The 20,835-nt window shown below is 38.5% G+C and overlaps 1 protein-coding gene across 17 annotated transcripts in view; it reads left to right on the top strand.

The window, feature by feature from the left end:
- Positions 1-20,835, top strand: part of STOX2 (storkhead box 2) — a 314,602-nt gene that overhangs the window by 281,261 nt on the left and 12,506 nt on the right. For 16 of the 17 annotated variants that reach the window (XM_056802946.1, XM_056802945.1, XM_001363933.4 and 13 more), the window contains one exon: positions 11,460-13,710. In XM_056802946.1, the coding sequence (XP_056658924.1) occupies positions 11,460-13,710 (2,251 nt within the window). Of the gene's footprint in view, positions 1-11,459; positions 13,711-13,980; positions 14,032-20,835 lie in introns of all 17 variants that reach the window. The other variant, XM_056802947.1, reaches the window with a different exon arrangement.

A 20,835-nucleotide genomic window follows, 5' to 3' on the forward strand; every position in this document is an offset into this window, starting at 1 on the left:
ACATGAGACAAAATATAAGTGAAAGCAACTTCCTGTAGGCTTAGAGAGTACAAGGTAATGGAATTGGGAAGGCTCAAAGGTTGCATAAGGATCCAGGTAGGGAAGAACAATTTTTCATTTGAAGTTGAGAGGAGGGAAGTGCATACTCAGTGAAAGAATCAGAAAAGTCTGCCATATTACCTCTCTTCAATATTCTTGCATAATTGATGGAATTTTGTCTTCTAATGCCCATATACCCTGACTGCCGCCCTTAAGTATCTTTCCAAGTTACATTTCACTAGATTTCTCAACTAATTCTATATGTTTCCCAGTCTCCTTACCACTGTGGTCACCTTCATCTTGTATATTCTTCATTTTTTCAAATGTCTTTCTTACAAAATGGAACCCAAAATTGAATACATTACACCAGATGTGGTTTAACCAGAGAAGGGTAGTGCAAACACTTTCCATGGTATGGATACCATGCTTTTGTTAACTTGGCCTAACATGGCGCAGAATTGTTTTGGCTGCTTTGTCACATTGATACCTAACATAAATATAAGGAAGAAAATGAGATATTTTATTTGGAAGAATTACATAGTGTTTTTTTAGCTTCTCTGAAACAAAGATTACCAAAATTCTTCTGCTGATTATTATATAACTGTGAATCATAAGATATCACCCAGCCCAAAGAATTGAACTTGTGGTTTACCAAAAGATGATGGATATGTGAATGGTAGGTTTAGATAAGCTGAAGCATATTACAGATAAGAAATATGTGCCAAGTTTTACTAAAAATAGAATGTATCAATCAAGAAAGGAAAACCGATGAATATGTGATCTATAGGACCTAAGAAATTTAGAGGATAGTTCAGCATGTTGGTTAGAGTCTCTTTAGAAGATTAATTTGAAGACACAAATAAGAATTACAAAGAACAAAAAACTATAGAACAAGGTTGCAGTCTACACCATGAAAATACCTACAATGATAAAATAATAGATCTTTTGGAGTATCCAGCCATGCTGTGGATACCAATTGGTCTGAGCTTAATAACTTCCTCACTGACAAATTTGTTCAAATGTCCATTTTCACTATTTTCCATATGGACAGAATTTTCAACTTTTCACGTGACAATTCTTCATATTTGAATTTCCTTTCAGATTCCCTTCTTCTTCTGGCTAAGCTTCTCTAGTTCTTTTGATGATCCAATACTGGATATAGGCTCCAGTTCTCTGACCATTCTAGTTGCTTTCTTTGCTTATGATCCCACCCCTTCTTTTTCTTGGACTTCCTAAAATGTGGTGTTCAGACCTGAACAAAATGTTCTCTAAGGAGAAGTATACTATGAACATTGCTTTTGTTAATAGAATAAAAGATCATCATGTTTTTGGGTTGTCATATCACCTCATTGTCTTAAATGCTGAGTTTGCAGTCAGGTTTGCTCGATCCAAAAACAATGTTCTTTCCTCTTCATCTTGCCTCTTTAAATTCAAAAATAAAAACAATGCATGACATAGGACCACAAACCCATATCCAGTAGAGGCCAACCTCCAAGTTGATATTGACTATGACTTGTTATTTTTGGCGTTTGATCTTTCAGTCAGTTCCAAACACAGCTCACCACCATCATCTAGTATCTGATACATAACAACCACTTAAGTGCTTGGTGATTGATCTAGACTATCAATCCTCCTTGCTCACAAATATATTATGAAAGACTTTGCTAATGCCTTACTGAAATCCAGGTGTATGGATTCATATGACCCAGTCTAAAAACTCTGCCCCCCCCAAAAGGGAATGAAATGTTTCTGACATGATTCATTCTTTATAAACCTATTTTGGCTCTTAGACATCACTGTTACACTTCTGAAATGCTCATAAACCATAATACTCTGTCTCAGAATTTTGCTAGGAATCACAGTAAGTCTCAATCTTTTTAGTTAAAAGGTTGTACCTGTCTTCCACTTCCCTCCAAAATCATGATTTTTACAACACTCATACAAAATGAAAATATTAATATGATAGACTAATTTAAATGACTCCTCATCCAACTAGATGTCAGAGTATAGATAATATTTTAATCCATTTTTAAGCAAAGTGATAACTAGACATTTTTGCAGGGTTGCTAACCAAACCAGCAAATGGTATTAAGCCTACCCAAGATGGAAAACTGTTATGATACTTAGGGGCAAGGTTTGTGGGAGCTCACCTCTCCCTAGCCTCTAGAACATTTTTTATTTAGCTAGTTGAAAAAGAATAAAAATAAGCACCATAATAAGATAGGCATAGTCAAGTGAAAAGAACCCAACATTAACCGATGTCCAAAAATTTATGTCTCCTCCTTTATTTTCTCCTTATCACATATTATGTTACTAGGTAGATAGCATGTTTTGTCTTTGGTCCTCTGGAAGGATATTGGGTGTTGCATTGAATTCTCTAGTCTTTTAAAGTTATTCTTCTTTACAGTATTGGTATTATACAAAATGTTCTCCTAGTACTACCGTTCACTTCTGTCTGTCTCAAATCTTACTGGTCTATCCAGTTTTCTTAAAACTAGCACAGTGCCTACTTAACAAATGCTTTTTCTTCTGTCCAGTCTATTTTGACATTTTTATGACATGATAATATTCTATTATATTAATGTACCATAATTTGTTTAAATATTCCCTAATAGACAGATGTCTCCTTAGCTTCTAGCTTTTTTTGTTGCTACAAAAAGAACTGCTACATATATTTTTGTTTATGAGGGTTCTTTTCCTCTGTCTTGCATCTCTTTGGGGTTTATAGATAGTAATATTTCTAAGAAAGAGTATTACCTCGGAGCATATTTCCAAATTGCTTTCTAGAAAAGCTGGACCAATTCACAATTCCATTAACAGTACATCAGTGTACGTGCTTTTCCATAGCCCTTCCAACAATTGTCACTTTACTTTTTTATCTTTGCAAATTCAATGTATATAAGGTGAATACATTTTGTCATTTTTTTTCTCATTCCATAGGTTGCTGTGGCCACTTCAGATCCCTCCTTGATTTCCAAACTGGTCATTTAACTCTTTGCCCATTTAGCTTGGTTTCAAATATAACCTGTTGAGAGATGTTTTTCATGATTGGACTTTTGAAATGGAGATACCTGCTCCCCTTCAGCCTCCTCACTGTGAAAACTATTTTACATGAATTATATTTTTCTAGAAAATGATGATGATTATTGTTAATGCCTTTACTTTTGTGTATTTCTCATTTTTAAGAATGAACAGATTGGATTAGAACTATTATAATTATGTCACATGGTGTGTTGCCTTTGTTCTTTTAAAAAATTTTTTTTAATTTATAATATTTTTCATGTTTAACATGATTCATGATTTCCTCCTCCCTCCCAAAGCTGACAAGCAGTTCCACTGCGTTATTCCTGTATCATTATTCAAAATCTATTTCCATGATGTTCAGATTTGCAGTAGAGTGATCTTTTAACATCAAAACCCTAATCATATCCCTATCAAACTATGTTATTGATCACATGTTTTTATTCTGCATTTCTGTTCCCACAATTCTTTCTTTGGATGTGGATAGCATTCTTTTTCCTAAGTTCCTCTGGACTTTCCTGGGTCATTGCATTGCCTCTGGTAGATATTTGATCGTGCCATAATATATGAGTCTCTGTGTATCATGTTCTGGTTCTGCTTGTTTCACTCTGCATCAATTCCTGGAGGTTTTTCCAGTTGACTTGGAATTCCTCCAGTTCATTATTCCTTTTAGCACAAGAATATTCCATCATATACCACAATTTATTCAGCCATTCCCCAATCAATGGACACCCCCTCATTTTCCAACTTTTGCCACCACAAAGAGTGCAGCTATAAATATTTTTGTATAAGTCTTTTTCCTTATTATCTCTTTGGGATATAAACCCGACAGGGTATGGCTGGGTAAAAGGGTAGGCATTCTTTTAAAGCCCTATGGGCATAGTTCCAAATTGTACTCCAGAATGATTGGACTAATTCATAACTTCACTGGCAGTGTATTAGTTTCCCAATTTTGCCACATCCCCTCCAACATTTATCACTTTCATATGCTATCATATTGGCCACACTGCTAGGTGTAAGGTGGTACCTCAGAGTTGTTTTAATTTGCATTTCTCTAATCAGGGGGGATTTAGAACACTTTTTCATGTGCTTATTGATAGTTTTGATTTCATTGTGTGAAAACTGCCTATTCATGTCCCTTTACTATTTGTTGATTGAGGAATGGCTTGATTTTTTTTATAAATTTGACTTAGGTTTAATTTCCCAAACATATAAGAAGCTTTGTCAGAGAGTTTTGTTATAAAAATGTTCTCCCAGTTTGTTGCTTTCCTTCTAATTTTGGTTGCATTGGTTTTGTTTGTACAAAATATTTTTAATTTGATATAATCAAAGTCATTCATTTTACATTTTTTTAAAACCTTATCTTCTATCTTGAAATCAATACTGTATATTGGTTCCAAGGCACAAGAGTGGTAAGGGCTAGGCAATGGGGGTTAAATGACTTTCTCCAGGTCACACAGCTGGGAAGTGTCTGAGGTCAGATTTGAACTTAGGACCTCCTGTCTCTAGGCTTGGCTCTGAATCCACTGAGCTACCCAGCTGCCCCAGGCCCCCACCCCATTTTACATTTTGCATTGTTCTCTATCTCTTGCTTGGTCTTAAATTCCTTCCTTTCTCACAGATATGACAGATATACTATTCTTGATTCTAACTAGTTGATGTAGTAAAGTTAATTCTGAAGTAACTGCTATGTCTAAAACTAGTTTTTCTTAATTGAAAATATTGTCAGTTTTATTATATATACTTCATCACTTAGTGCTCACCTGATTGACCATCTTCCAACTCTTTCCTTGAAGGAGTCATGATGTGAAGTGTAAGATTCCTGATTATGGTCCTCAAGTAGCCTTTGGTTTCTTATTCTTATCCTTTATTTTTTAGCATTGGTTTTGCCACCTTCCTTAGTGCCCTCTTTCACATGGATGTCATTAAGTGCTGAGGTATATGTTGGCAGAGTTCAGAAGATTTTGTCAAGTTCTTAATAGGTCTTTTATACTTCATCTTCTTCAGTGGATGTTGGCACATAAGCTGCAATTATCTTCATGGTGGTCTGTTTGCTTATGCTTTTTGTGAGGACTGTAAGTTAAGATGACTAAGTATTTCATGAAATTATGTTTATTTTTGCCTTTGGGCGCAGGATGAAACCAACCCCCTGCCAACGCATTTATTTGCCTCTCCAAGGAGAACCTGAGAGCTGTCTTTCCACTTAGCTATAACTTCTTCAGGCCTTCTGGTTTAATTTACAGCCAGGATGTCTGTATTGATGTGGTTTAGTCCCTCCAGTAGTGAATCAACTTGTTGGCGATGGAGAAAAGTCAAACATAGAGAATGCCAACACTAAAGTTAATGTTTGTAAATAGTCTGTGAACTGTATAATTTTTAGATCCACTTTTCCTCTTTCACCCTGCTACCATCACTGTGGAGCCTGCACAGGACTGGGGGAGCATTTTAGCTTTTTTTTTCCCATTCCACAGATTGATGTGGCCACAACAGTCCCCTTCTTTGTGTCCAACCTCTGATCATATAATCTTTTCCCCATTTAGATAGGCTGGTCCCAAATATAATCTGTTGACTAAATGCAAACTAAGAGTTTTTCCACCTTTATATAAGATCTCTTGGACCTTGCATCCTGGCCTGGCTCTCATGAATCCAAGGTCATATTCACATCATAATGAAGCACCAGACTAGGATTTAAATGGATGCAAGTAATGCATGCTGTGTATGTAGTGCATCTGAAACATTTTTAATTCCTTTATAGGCAAGGGAAAGTGCTGCATAAGAAAAAAATGCTATTGGAGAAAAATTCAGTGTGGCCTACCAACTGCTAATTCAGGAAAATAGCTCAGATTTCATGGTTCAGCTTATGGTAATATATGTAGCTATATCTACCACTAGGGAGAAAAAATATATATGTATACATATATAATTTTATAGTATATTAAAACATATTTATATTATACTACTATATTCATATATAGTCTACTTTAGAATTTTAGGGAAATGTGTACTTTGATAATCTTTGCGAAAAACCCAACATCAGATTCGTGTATAGCCTTTTACATTCTTGAATAAGGGAAGATTTTGAAAGAATACCATAGAGGATGCTCTCACATCTTCTGTCACCTGACTGCAGAACAGAATTTCATCAAATTTAACTATTTTGGCTAATCTCCTACTAGAAAGATGTTAAAAAGCCAAAATAAATGTGAAGTTAAAATGGCGGTGTGCTCTTTGGCTAGTCCAGAGACTTAGACATCTGCATGTCTCTTTGGTTCAGTAAGATTTTTATCATGCATGTGTTAATCAAGCTTGTGATGCTGCCTCATTAATAATAATCACTGTATGACTTAAACATTCATTAGAGAAGCCTTTACACAGTGTTTGGCAGACTTTATGAATTATTGGTGATAATTAAATGGATTTCTCCCAATGAAAGAATACTTTGTGTTAGGACTATATGAGCTTTGGCTATATTCTCTGACACTTTTTACATTCAAGTACTTTTAGACAGATAGGCATTGAGTGCCTAGAATTGTACTGAATATTACAGGAGATGCAGAAGAAATATAAGACATCATTCCTTAGGGAGTTTACAGTCTGATTAAGATAAAACTAATTATAATTATAGCTAGCACTTTTATAGCACTTTAAAGTTTGCAAGGCCCCCTTCTTATGTTAACTCATTTGATTGAACTCCCATGTGCAAAACAATTATGTCTGTTAACTTTCTGGAAATGGTGAGCATTTCCCTGTATTTCAGGAACATGAATGAGAAAACATTGACTTAGACATAGGCAGGCATAGTCTTCTTAGGAGACAGTGACAATATTTTTTTTTAAACCCATACCTTCTGCTTTAAGGCAGAAGAGTGGCAAGGTCTAGGCAAGTAAGTGACTTGCCCAGGTCACACAGCTGGGAAAGTATCTAAAGCCAAATTTGAACCTGGGACTTCCTGTCCCTAGACCTGGCATTAGATCCACCGTGCTGCCTAGTCACCCCTGACAATACCATTCTGGCTTGGAGCAGAAAGTGTGTATTGGGGGATAGTAGGAAATGAAGTTGAACAGATTGATTAGGATAAGATAAGGTTCTGTCCCATGCCCACTTGCCTTATTTAACTCTCTTGATGACTTCATCTGCTCCTATGAGTTTTAATTATCATTTTCTTCATAGATGGTTTCCCAGATATACAAAAGTGTGTGTATATGTACACATATATTTGTATATATTACTTGCATGTGATATATAAACTCATCTACTGATGAGTTATATAAACATATCTACATCTTTAAATACAAATATATCGATATATGTGAATGTATATAAGACTATAGAGATAGTTCATCTGTATTCCCCAGTTTTGTTTCCTTTAATATCATTTTAGCTTCCTCTATCAGAACATCTGGGATTGTTCTGCTATCTTTGATGGAGAAAACAGTTTGTGATAATGATTTTTACAAATCTCATCCATTTGTCTTCTGTTTGTTGACCTCTTTCCATTTTCATCCTTAAATGCCCTTGGGATGACTTTGCTTAGTTGGATGCCTTGCCAAGATTTCCTTAAACTAGTTTTGCCGTCTACAGTTTCTACTTTATGAGATGAACCTACTCATCATGATCTATCATCCTTCTTTGTCAGATTTTACAAACGAGTTTATATTCTATCCTGGTGTTGCCTTTGGCAGTCATCTTTCTCCATCTGGCACACGTTAGATGTTTATTGACTAAGGTACTTTCTGGGCTCTTTTGGTATCCTTGTTTTGTTAATTAGTTTGCATTGGTTAAACTAACATATAAAAATCATTTTAATCAATATCAATACAATTTCTGTGGTCGAGGTTTCCAATTTTGATTTCTAATTACTTGTTTAAATGGTTCTGGATCAAGTTGTTTCAGTTGTACACCAGAACTTCGTTTTCTTGCTTTTTTTTTGCTCATTCTGATCTTAGGTCTGATGATTTGATGGTCTGCTTGTGAGCAGAAAGTTAATTCAGGAATAGCTCCATTGTCAAATGCAAGTCTTTTGCTTTCAAAATATCTTGTTTTATTTTTTGTGGGTTATTTTGTACTCATTGTGTCCCATGTTTGCCATTTGTTTACTCAAAGAAAGCATCCAAGATATGAAGGCATAGGACTTCTGGGTAATCTTAACACTGGCCTCTCTCTCTTGCCTTCTTCCCTCTATTTTTCTGTGCCCTCACCTTTTTCTGCTTTTGCATGACAATCACCAAGTATCAGAATATGTTAATTTAACTTGGAAAGGTCCTATCAAGTTCTTTATAGAATTTCTTTACCTGTTTATTATCTATAACAACTGATGTTGGTACATAAACCACAGTTATTTTCATAGTAGTCTCATTTTGAGATATTTATTTCTAGTACTGCAATATATGTTGACCAGATGCCCCATGAAATAAAGTTTCATGGTACCCCTGGACTTACATTCTCTCTTACCTCACTAAGGTGATGATTCAATTTAAAAAAATTGGCCATGGCTACTCACAAAAGAAACAAAAAAATTTGGGGGAGTACTTTCCTACTTCTGCAATAATTATGGCAGAGTCAGGAAAGGCGCAGAAGGGTGCTAAGAATCAGGTTTGGGGGCATTTTGTTTTGGCTGTCTCTACACTTTTGACTATCGGCAAATGTTAGGTGTTTTATCTATTGATAAATGAATAGAAATTTTGTAGGAAGGGTTGAATCTTATCAGTTATTTGATTTATGCACTTAAAGACCCCAGAAATAATGGGATCAAATGCCAGTTATCTGTATAAAAACTTTTCACTCCTCAGTTTACTGAGTAACCAGACATTCTGCCCTTTTAAAGATAGACACCTTCCTTTCATTTTGCTAAGCCCATATTTTAGAAATCTTCCATTATTGAATATAAGTTTTAATAACATGTAATAGCCATTCTGTGTACTTACCTTTATATTTATATCTGTATATGTGTCTGGAAAGAGTTCTTTTCCTGATTTTTCTTCAATTTTTTAAATCATAGAAGTGCCAGTGAAACACATCATTGCATTGAAAATTCAAATTCTAACTAGATAAAGTATGAAAATAGAGAAGAATCGCCTTATAATCTAATTGGGATTTAGTTCAATTCAAAAGCAACGTACTAAATTCCTATTTTTAATCTGGCTCTGGGCTAGGCACTTTGGACACAGAGTCAAAACAATGAAAACTATGCATTATTTACAGAGATTGGATGTACATGGTCTATGTTATGTCATCTCTGTTCTAATAGTTAATCTATTGTTTTTGAGCTAAAACAACATTCTCTAACTCAGTCTGCCAGAGTTTCTGATGGTGGAATTCTATATTGGTCCTAGCTGCCATTCAGAATTAGACCAAAGGACATACCCTTTGACCCTGCCATATCTGTACTATGTATATCCCTGTAAAGAGACTAATCAAAGAAGGAACTGGACCCTCATGTATGAAAATATTTTAGCAACTCTTTTTTTATAATACCAAAACCCCCTGGAGATTAAGGGGGTGCTCACTTCTTAGGGAATGACAAAACAGATTTTGGTATATGAATGTAATGGAATATTATCATTAAGACTAAGACTTAAAAGGAACAAAATGGAGAGAGCTTCAGAGGAGTTGTGAAGACTTCTATGAACTGATGTAGAGTGAAGTAAGTAGTACTAGATAAATAGCTTGTATGATGGCAGCAACCTTATGAAGAATGACAATTTTGAAAGACTCAAGTACTGTTTAGTGTAGTGCTGATCCTCAGTTCCACAGGTCAAAAGATGAAGCATGCTAGTTACTATTCTGCCAGAGACTTAAATGCAGAACCAGGGAAATATTTTGGTGCATGGTCAGCAAAAATTTTATCTTGACTTATGTTTTTATTTATTTATGAAGGTTTTTTGCTTAGAACAGGAAGTGGGGAGGATGGGGGTGAGAAGAAAATACAATTAATGCTAGGGAAAAAGAAATATGAGATGAGTTTTAGCAAGTGGAGAGGATATCCTAAATTTAGGAATCTGAAGAAGCAAAGGTATAGAGATTAGAAAGCCAGGTAGTATTCAAAAATTTAAAAGTAGTTTCATTAACAGAGTATGGGAGAGAGATTTTAAGAAGGAATAAGATAGGAAAGGTTGAAAAAAGATATGTTTTTGAAGGTCTTTGAGCAAGGGAATAATGCTTTCTATTAATCATTTTTATCCATCAGCATTATGTATGAAGAAGGTAACTTTCTCTGAACATCCAGATATTTAATAACTACCAAGTACTACTTCTAGGTTTGATGCTATGGTCAAATGTCTTGTAAGGTTGGTGAATGCTTTCTGAAATTTTATTGCACTTTTTATTACTTATTCTATCCTGCACTGCATCCTAAAACTCAATGGGCTATGAGGAGTGTTTGCACATGGTGGATGCTTAGTTAATATTCATTTTACTTGGACTGAGATGACAAACATGAGGCCTCCAATATTCCTGAGTGCAACTCTAATCAGATTTTAAAAATTGGAAATATTTAACAAAATAAATAAAAATAGGACAGATCATGAATTATATTAATACATGGTTTTCCAAGTTAGTATTTGGCCAGAAGGGCTACTTATATAGGCTTAAGTGGCCTAATTTCTATCTGAGTTTGATGCTACTGTTGTAGGAGGTTCTAGCCAACCTCAGCAGTGAGTGCTGGGATAGGATTTCTTAACCCTAATTCTTTTTTTTTTGTTAATTAATTTAGAAAATTTTTCCATGGTTACATGATTCACGTTCTTTCCCTCCTCTCCTCCCTCCTCAATTCCACTAGTTAACCCTAATTCTTAAAGACAGTGATGTTGTTAAGGATAATGAGGTGTAGCCAGAAGGAAGATTGGACTGAGAATTGGGAGAAATGAATTCACTATTGCTGGGTGATTAGTGATGGGGAGGAGGTATATATAGGGAAAGATGATCCCTGAGGTCCTTTTCCAGATAGAACATTCTGAATGACTCTGTGTGTGTGTGTGTGTGTGTGTGTGTGTGTGTGTGTGTGTGTGTGCAAATGGTATCTTTAAAATATTGAACCATATTTCCATTTCTTGTATATTGTCCGTCCATTGGAAAAAAGACACAGTTACCTCCTGAACAGGTAAACATTGGCATCAGGACCATAATGTAACATGCTTCTTACTTGGTATTTTTAATTAACATTATTATTCTAGATATTGAGAGTACATTAAAAATATTTAGGTGCATGCTAGATAGTCACTTTTGGATGAATTTTTTGGCCCATTCCTATTCTGTTGCTATGTAGAGGTTCCTCCTTAACCTATTTTCCTCTATTTGCAAAACACACTTAGGAGGAGGGATGGATGCCAGTAGAAGAACTTTGAGAAAGGGCCAGCAAGAGTGGCTGCTCAATTCTCATCTTTGTATTGCTTTGGTTTCAGGTGTTCCAACTCCAAGCCAAGAAATCCTGAGGCACACGTTGAACATGCTGGTTCGCGAGAGGAAAATCTACCCCACTCCAGATGGCTATTTTATTGTGACCCCACAGACTTATTTTATTACTCCTTCCCTCATAAGAACTAATAGTAAATGGTATCATTTGGATGAGAGGATACCTGACAGGACTCAGTGTACCTCTCCACAGCCAGGGACCATTACACCCTCCACCTCAGGCTGTGTCCGGGACAGAACATTACCCAAAAACCACTGCGACTCTTGCCATTGTTGTAGAGAAGACATGCATAGCATGCATGCATCTACTTTGCAGAGGAAAGCCGCCAAGGACTGTCCCCCTTCTCTATGCCAATTGCCACCCACTGAAAAAAGTAAAAGTACTGTAAATTTTTCTTATAAGACAGAAACACTTTCAAAACCTAAAGACAGTGAAAAGCAGTCCAAAAAATTTGGGCTGAAGTTGTTTAGGCTAAGTTTTAAGAAAGACAAGACAAAACAATTAACTAATTTTTCTGCACAGTTTCCCCCAGAGGAGTGGCCTCTGAGGGATGAGGAGACACCCACTACAATCCCCAGAGAAGTAGAAATGGAAATTATCAGGCGCATTAACCCAGATCTGACCGTCGAAAACGTCATGAGGCATACTGCACTAATGAAGAAACTTGATGAAGAAAAAGCTCAGAGGAGCAAAACAGGGTCATCTGCCCACCACAGTGGGAGAAGCAAGAAGGGCAGGAACCATCGGAAGACGCACGGGAAAACTCGTTCTCACAGCAAGACGCGGGGGTCCAAAGGAGGAGACCCTTCGGATGGTTCTCATCTGGATATTACGGCGGACCGAGACTACGACTTGGGCGACCCTCTGACTCGGTCGCCGCGGGAAGGCTGCTTCATCGTTGAACACAAAGGAGATCATTTCATCACGCACAGCCACCCTAACATGCTGGAGCCTCATTTTCCCATGACGCCGGAATGGGACGTGTCTGGCGAATTGGCCAAGAGGAGGACCGAGATGCCTTTTCCTGAACCTTCCCGGGGAAGTTCTCACTCGAAGGTCCATCGAAGTCACAGCCATACCCAGGATCGAAGGTCCAGGAATGAACGGTCCAATAAAGCCAAGGAGAGATCCAGGTCAATGGATAATTCCAAAGGCCCTCTTGGTGCTGTTTCTTTAGGGACCACCGAGGACATAGCTGAAGGTTGTAGCCAAGATGATCCAACGACGCCTAGTCAATCTTATACTGATGATAGTACTCTAAGGCCTTCTCAGACGGTCAGTCACCCAAGGGCTCACATTTCATCCACAAGCTATAAAGAGGTGTGTATCCCCGAAGTCATCAGTGGCAGCATTGACGCCCCCAATTCTTGTAGCCTTTCGGAACAGAGCAAACCTCCGGAGAGTTTGCCACCTTATAATGAACTCAATGCCTGTCCCACCAAAACTGCCATGGATGATTATTTTCAGTGTAACACCTCCAGCGAGACAGTCCTCACTGCTCCATCACCTTTGGGGAAGAACAAAGATGATGCCGACACTCTGACTTTGACCGATGGGATGAAGAAACTCTCCTCCTCTGAGAGGCAGCCCCCGCACCCCACCAGAGAACCCGTGGTCCACAAAGAGGAGTCGCCCAAAGGGCCAGGGGGAGGCTTGGCAGCCATTTCTGGCCCGGCCACGGACTCGCTTGCCAATGGACGCCTGCTCCCTCACCACAGCACGGAGTCGATCAGCCTGGATAAGATATTCAGCAAAGATACGCTGTTCAAACCACTCCATAGTGCCCTGTCCATGAACAATTATCACAAGCCTACTGTGTCCCTCCTGAAAGCTCACCCACAGACATCTCCGGATGCTTTGCCGGGCCGTTGTGAGATCCTTGAACAGTCCCTGGCAGCCTCGGTGGGCCAAGCTGTGCCCCTCTCCCAACGACAGCAGGAAGCTGGTGGGAACCAGGAAGCTTCCTTTGACTACTACAATGTCTCTGATGATGACGACTCCGAGGAAGGGGCACACAAGAACACAGAAGAGGAGAAGAATCGGGATGATGTGGGGACCATGCAGTGGCTGCTAGAGAGGGAAAAAGAAAGAGACCTACAGAGAAAATTTGAAAAGAACCTCACTCTCCTCGCCCCAAAGGAAACCGAGAATAGCAACAGCCAGAGAGCGACACATTCTGCTCGGCTGGACAGCATGGACAGTAGCAGTATCACTGTGGACAGTGGCTTTAATTCACCACGGTAAGAAATACATATACTGGGGAGAGGGATGTGTTTATTTGTCTATATACACATTCTCCTTTCCATAATTTGGCCTTTGTCAGCCAGCGATCATTTACTAAGCTCCTACCGTGTGCCAGGACACTATGCAAAGAGAGATAAAAGAGAGCCCCTACCCCCAAGGAGTTTAATGTCGAACATCAATACTCAGGCGCTTTCCCAGTATCAGTGCTTTGAATTCTGAGTGGTGGAACTGTTTTGTTAACAACCTGTTTCTGACTTCTTTTTCAGGAATTGAAAAAAAAATGTTTCTGCAGCTGTAGAGATCACCAATCTGGACTGGTGGGTTGGCTCCTTCCCTAAGACCAATTCTTGTCTGCGATGACCTAAACTTAGAGCGTTTAATCTGAGAGTTTCAGATATCAGGGGTTTTGTGCCTCTGATAAAGCATCATTGATGCTCAGAAAGTCAGGGTTCATTCCTACCCCAATCAACAATTAGATGGACATTTCTTTTTGGATGACAAAAGTAGCTGCTACAGCTGCCATACCCCTTCCTTCTTTGCCCTGCTGTCCTATCCCACCATCCTCGTGCCTTCTCTGTTCTTCTCCCTTTTGTAGTTCTGCCAGAAAACACAGTGGGAAGAGGCACCCCCTTTCCCTTTCCTCCCCAGAATCCCCCTTAAGTGATCTTAAGACTTTGGGAAATGAAAAGTTTTCCTTCCTTATTAAAAGTTTTGGATTTTTTTTTTTTTGGAGTAGGATTGGCACAGAGCTCAAAAGTGGGGGGGCATGGGAATTTTTTTGTAAAGCACTTTGAAAACCTTAAAAGAACTATATAAATATCTGTTGCTAATATTTGTCCCAACCAATGACTTTTAATTGGTATAAGGCACCCCCAGTGAGGAAATGTCTTCTAGCAATGAAGAGTTACAGCTATTCAGGAACAAGGGGTTGCCTGCTTTACTCTGATAAAATGTTCCCTGGCATTTAAATGCCTGAGATAAGGAAGTCTAAGGACAGCTTCCTCTAGTATTGAGAGTTAAGTTGCTTGCAGAATCATACCCAGCTCTTCTTGAATTTGAGATAGGTTCACTCTCTTTGATATTACATTGTCTCTGAGTGTTGTCATAAATAATATGGATATTGTTTCAAGCATAAACTGTTCTCACTGCTGCTGTAGAGTTGATGACCCCAAACTATTTATACATGGTGTTCCAAAAGTCAGCTTACGATATAAAACTATATAATAAGACTTTTGGGACACCCTATATTTCTATAGAGAATTGACCCTACTTTTCAAGGAGAGGTGAAGGCGTTTGATAGTCAGTAATAATCCTCTTCAGATTCCTGTAGGATTTTAAGGTTTACAAAGTGCTTTTCCCTACCACAACCAAGTGAGATAGGTAATGCAGCCAGTTTCATGCTTTTGTGCCCATTTCTCAAATGGAGAAACTGGATGGCTGAGAGGTAAGTGGCTTGACCTCAGACTGAGTAGCTAGCAAGCTTTGGAGCCAGGATTTCAATCCAAGTCTCTGTGCCCTTTCTATCCCCAGCTCTACACCAAACTCCGTCTCTGTTCAGTCAGGAAGATGGTTGTTGTAGGGCCATGGCAGATGGCAGAGAAGGGGGGCTTAGCTTGCTTCCTTCCTTCTCAGCCTCTTTGTGCAGAAAGGGTCCAGTGACCCAGGGCTCTCATTTTCATTCCCCATTCTAATCCGGATTGGTGACTCTTAGGTGCAGAAATACTGTTGGGAGGTCAGCTTGTTCCCAGCTCTCTTGGAGGTTGAAGTGAACTTCTCCTCGATTATCTTAATCTTCTCTCCTGATACTTAACATTTTGATGATTCCCAGGGTAGGGCCCTTTATAGCATTTTAATTTTTTTATAATAGAACTGAACAATCATTCGAACTTAGTTTTGAAAATCACAATCTAACCTTGGCAACCCTGGAGTGTCACAAAATCCAGCATTGGGTATAACAGATTTACATTGTCCCATTTTAGGCTTTTTTATTTTTTTTAAAACTGTTTTAAACAAAACCCAGTAATACTGTATATTGGTTCCAATGCAGAAAAGAAATAAGGCTAGAATACTGGGGTTAAGGGACTTGCTTAGAATCACCCAGCTTAGGAAATGTCTGAGGTTGGATTTGAACCCAGAACCTCCCATGTCCAGGTCTGGCTTTCTCTCCACTGAGCCACGTTAGCTGCTTCCAGTTTTAAACTTTTTAAAAAAATCAGTTTCAGGAGAAATTTATTCTTTTCTAAGAAAAATTTCCCCATTAGTTAACAATTTTCCCCATCTCCTAGTGTAGTGCTGCCTTTCTTTTTTTTCTTTCTTTTTTTTTTGCATGCTTCTCTTCTGACTCTGTTTTCCTTTCCTAATTTGCCCTTCTTTTGAATTCTGGTTGCAGTGGATCCTAGGGAAATTAAACCTTTAATCCTCAAACTGAAACAGTCACTGGAGGATGTCCCTGACTGTTCACCTGAAGCCCTTCTGCTGTATGGTGTCTTGATATTCTGGGTATTTCTCTAGCCCTTTTCCACAAGACCATTTCCAATGCTTTTCACACAGCTGTCTTGAAGAGAAAGCTAGTGGGGTGGGGTGCTAAAGACCCTGGCACTAGGGAGCAACCGAGGGTTTTTTGCACATGTAATTTACATTTCCACATGTCATGTGTGGTTAGGGACCCTTTTATTCTGGGTAAAGAAGTAAGAACATTGGAGCCATTGTTTCCAACAATATTACTCATGTTATTATTAGCATGGAATATACGTTGTGGTTTGGGATTGAGGGAGGAGGGGAAGGGAATGGCTTTGCTTTTCTTTTTTAAAACCACAGCTGTGCTCAAAAGTTAATTGTTGTGATTCAGTCATCTTGGTCATATCTGAGTCTTCCTGATCCCATTGGGAGTTTTCTTAGAAAAGATACTAGAGTGGTTTGCCATTTTCTTCTCCAGATGAGGAAACTGAGGCAAATAGGGGTTAACATAGGGTCACACAGCCAGCCAGTTAAGTGTCTGAGGCCAATTTGAGTTCAGGAAGATAAATATTCCTGACTCCAGGTCTGGCACTCTATCCACTAAGTCACCTAATTACCCTAATCTTTTGATATAATACAAATCAGAGGATATGCTCTTTTATATATAGGTATAGAAGTAGCTGAAATTTATAGAGCACTTTACATTTAATCCTCACAAATGTTCTAATGCAGTAAATAAGGTAAGTCTTTTTAATATCCCCATTTTACCAAAGGGAAACTGAAGCCCAGAGGATAAGTGACTTTCTCGCCCAGCTCTGAAGTGTCTGAAACAGGGTTTGAACTCGAGCCTTGCTATTCTTTTTTTTTTTTTAAACCCTTACCTTCCATCTTGGAGTCAATACTGTGTATTGGCTCCAAGGCAGAAGAATGGTAAGGGCTAGGCAATGGGGGTCAAGTGACTTGCCCAGGGTCACACAGCTGGGAAGTGTTTGAGGCCAGATTTGAACCTAGGACCTCCCGTCTCTAGGTCTGGCTCTCAATCCACTGAGCTACCCAGCTGCCCCCTGAGCCTTGCTATTCTTAAGAACAGAGTAGATCTCTCTTGTTGCCTCCACTTTTATTTGCTTAGATTTGCTTTATAAAATGAGGTCTTAAATTTCCTTTTCAATGATACATCAAAAAGCTGGTGAAACCTTCCTAAGCTTCTTCACTTGAATAACGTCTCGAGTCTTTGAACTTTGCCATTATGTTAGACAGCGTTTGAATTATCAAATGATCTAGTTCTCTAATTGTATTTTCTTCTGCAGTTTGATACTGGGGAAAGGCTCTGGAATCAGAGAGCCTTCCTCTGACCATGAACATTGTGACTTTCAGCAGCTCCCTTTGGCCTCAGTCTCTTCACCTGTAAAATGAAGGGCTTGGATGACCTCTGGTCATGCAGTATTAAATTGTAGAGGCATCTGTTGTCTCCTGTGGTCACTTACAAGGACCACGAAAGTGTAGACTCCCACAAGTTACAACTATCCCATCTTAATGCAATCGATGTGATTGTCCCATGTTATCAAAGAAAGGAGTAAAGAGAGCTGTTCTCTTCAATACTCTGTTTTTAGACCTAGCTTAAAAGGCTTATCTTCCAATATATTGCCACAATGTCCAGCCAAAGTGTTGTCTGTGATCCTGGGGAGAGTCAAATTTAGATAGTTTAGAGACTCCCTGACTGCATCATAATAGGTGATATGTCATCATTTTGAGCATCGTTGCTATGAGAACATCTTCCAGGGATGCAGCTTGCAGTCCTTCTGGATCTTAGCAGTTTTATAGCCTCAGAGAGCTATAAGACAACCTCAAGGTCATCTAGACCAGCCTCTTCATTTTATAGATGAGGAACTTGAGACCATGAAAGTGAAGGGAATTGCTCATGGTCCCACAGGTGAGCATCACTGGAATTTGCCCCAAGATCCCTTAAGTCCAACTCCAGCATCCTTTCCATTGTGCCATGGTAGCTTTGTCTTCTGATGAGTCTCCCCAAACCTAATCAGGCTGTTCTGTGAATGACACATTTTAGGGTACATTTCTGAATACTTTCCTTTCCAGCTTGGGTAGGACTAGCCAGAACATTAGCTCTTCTAGTATAGTCTTTGAGAGACCAGCTTCACCTCTACGCTCCAATAATGCATTGAAGGAAGAAGCCAATGAAGGAACAATCTCTGACACTACTAAGTGACAGTCATATATTAAAGCACCTACTATGTGCTAGCATTGTTCAAAGATAAGGTAGAAACAGCCTTTGTCCTCAGAGAGCTTACATTCTATTGGGAAGGACACATCCTTCCCTTAAGGCAATAACCTAAATGCTGTAAAGCTACAGCCAGAAAAAAAGGGCATAATTGAAGCTTAAATATAGGACCTGGGAATGGACTGGTGATTTCATTGGTGTACATAGAACTCACAGTTCCATCAATGAAGGAAGCATGGCACAATCTTTGCTAAGTACAGGCTCAGAAAGTTCCCAAAAGGTTTTCTGACATTATTCAGGATCACACAGCCCAAGCGTATCAGAGTTTTGATTTAAATTCTGGTCTTTATGGCTTCAAGGCTAGCTCTCTATCCAACTGCACCATGTCATCTCTCTTAACTACAATCCCCAAAGACATAAATCACCAAGGCTGCCAGATTTTTGGTAAAATGACTCTCCAAAACACAAGCATAGGTAAGCTGCTTAATATATTGCAAACATGTATGGCTCAATAAAGTGTGAATGTTTGTCAGCCTTGAAAGCAAAACCATATGGACCAGTTTTTCTGACCTAAAGACCATTGGAATGATCAGGGTTGTATTTGACATCTAATATAGAAACAGCAACTTTAATTGAGGAAGTGTTCCTCTGGCTCATTTCTGCTTGGTTGTGATTTCTTTTCCTTGTTTTGGCTTAGAGTAATCATTTTGGAGATCACCAACAGTATTATTGCATTGAATGGTTCTACCCAGCAGGGAAGATGATAGATTCTTCAATACCTCAAGTTGTTTTCATTAAAAATAACACCAGTATAGAATGAGGAAAATATAAATTGTATATTCAACCTATTATTCAGCCTCTAAATAGAATGTCTTTTTAAAACTTGGCATCCCAATACCAGTAAATCTTGAAATCTTGACTCCCTTTTTTCACTCACTGCTTAAACTACAGGGTGATGAATTAGCCATGGCAACCTACAAGACAAGTATAGTGCATGGGAAAAGATACTGAATTTGAAGGGAGGAGATCTTGGTCAATCAGTTCATAAACAGTGGATAGACTGCTAGAGTCTTGGAGTCAGGGACACAAAAATTCAAATAATGGCCTAAGATTCTTACTAGCTGTGTGATCCCAGGAAAGTCATTAACTTTCCTTTCCCTCAGTTTCCTCAACTGTAAAATGAAAATAATAATAGCACCTACCTTGAAGGGTTGTTGTGAGGATTAAATGAGATAATATTTATAGTTGGCACTGCCTCAAACATAGTAAAGCATTATATAAATGTTATTCCTTTTCACACATATTCTCTTTCTCTCTACCTACCCCTTCCTTCTACATGCCAGGTACTGTGCTAAAGAGCTGGGTATACAAAGAAAGGCAAAAGACAAAGCTAGCCCTCAAGGAGCTCATAATCTAATGAGAGAAAATAACAGACAGAAGGAAAAAGAAAAGGCAGAGAAAAGAGTGTAAGAAGGGACCCAGTAGAGGGGAGAGGCATGATGGAAGTCAAGGAATTTAGTCAGATGAGAAATAAAAAAATGGCTGACTTAGGTCCTCTCCCTAAGGGAGGCTCTGGAAGGTCAGGTCTTCACTCCATTGGAAAGGACCTTAACAGCAGATGGTACTGAGTTCCAGAGCTGATGTGATCTAATTAATTCCTGGGGGTATAATGAAGGATGGCTAGGAGTTCACCCAAATGGGAAATAAAGCATACCTGTTCTAAGTCCCAGGAGAACTCTCTGATGTGAGGCCACATGGATTACCCAACTCCCATGACTGAGGGCTTGATAAGAAATCTAGATTTTATCATCACCTTAAGGAAAACATCAACAACATGGAAATAGGCTTTGATCAAGGACGCATGTAAAACCCAGTGGAATTGCGCATTGGCTAAAGGAAGAGCTGGGTTGGAGGGGAGAGAAAGAATATGATTCTTGTAACCAAGGAAAATGTTCCAAATTGACTAATTAAAATAAAAATTTCAAAAAAGAAAAAAAAATCTAGTATTTACCCTGGTGAGAAGTAAAGGATCAATTTTTATCCCTGCCTATGTGGCAAGGATGGGCAAGGCCACTAACCTTTCTGCTTAATCCAAATAATAGTCTGGTTTTTTGATAGCTTAGAGATCTTTAGAAGATTTAGATCCTGATTAGTGTGAATAATGAGTCCCATGAAGTGGCCACATACTATCAAATTTGTACCACATATTTTTGCTAGGCTGGAACCAGTTACCCATATCGTACATAATTATAACTTCAAATAGTGCAAACTCAAATACATGCAACTGCTTTATGGAATTCATTATTTGCACCAATCAGGGACTAGCTGTAATATCAAATAGAACAATTACTTTTAATGAAAAATAAGGCATCTGGAAAAGATGATTCATCAAAGGCAGTGTCTTCTTCCCTCCCTTGCTCAAAAAGAC

The sequence above is a fragment of the Monodelphis domestica genome, chromosome 6 (genome assembly GCF_027887165.1).
Source record: "Monodelphis domestica isolate mMonDom1 chromosome 6, mMonDom1.pri, whole genome shotgun sequence".
NCBI classification, from domain to species: Eukaryota; Metazoa; Chordata; class Mammalia; order Didelphimorphia; family Didelphidae; genus Monodelphis; species Monodelphis domestica.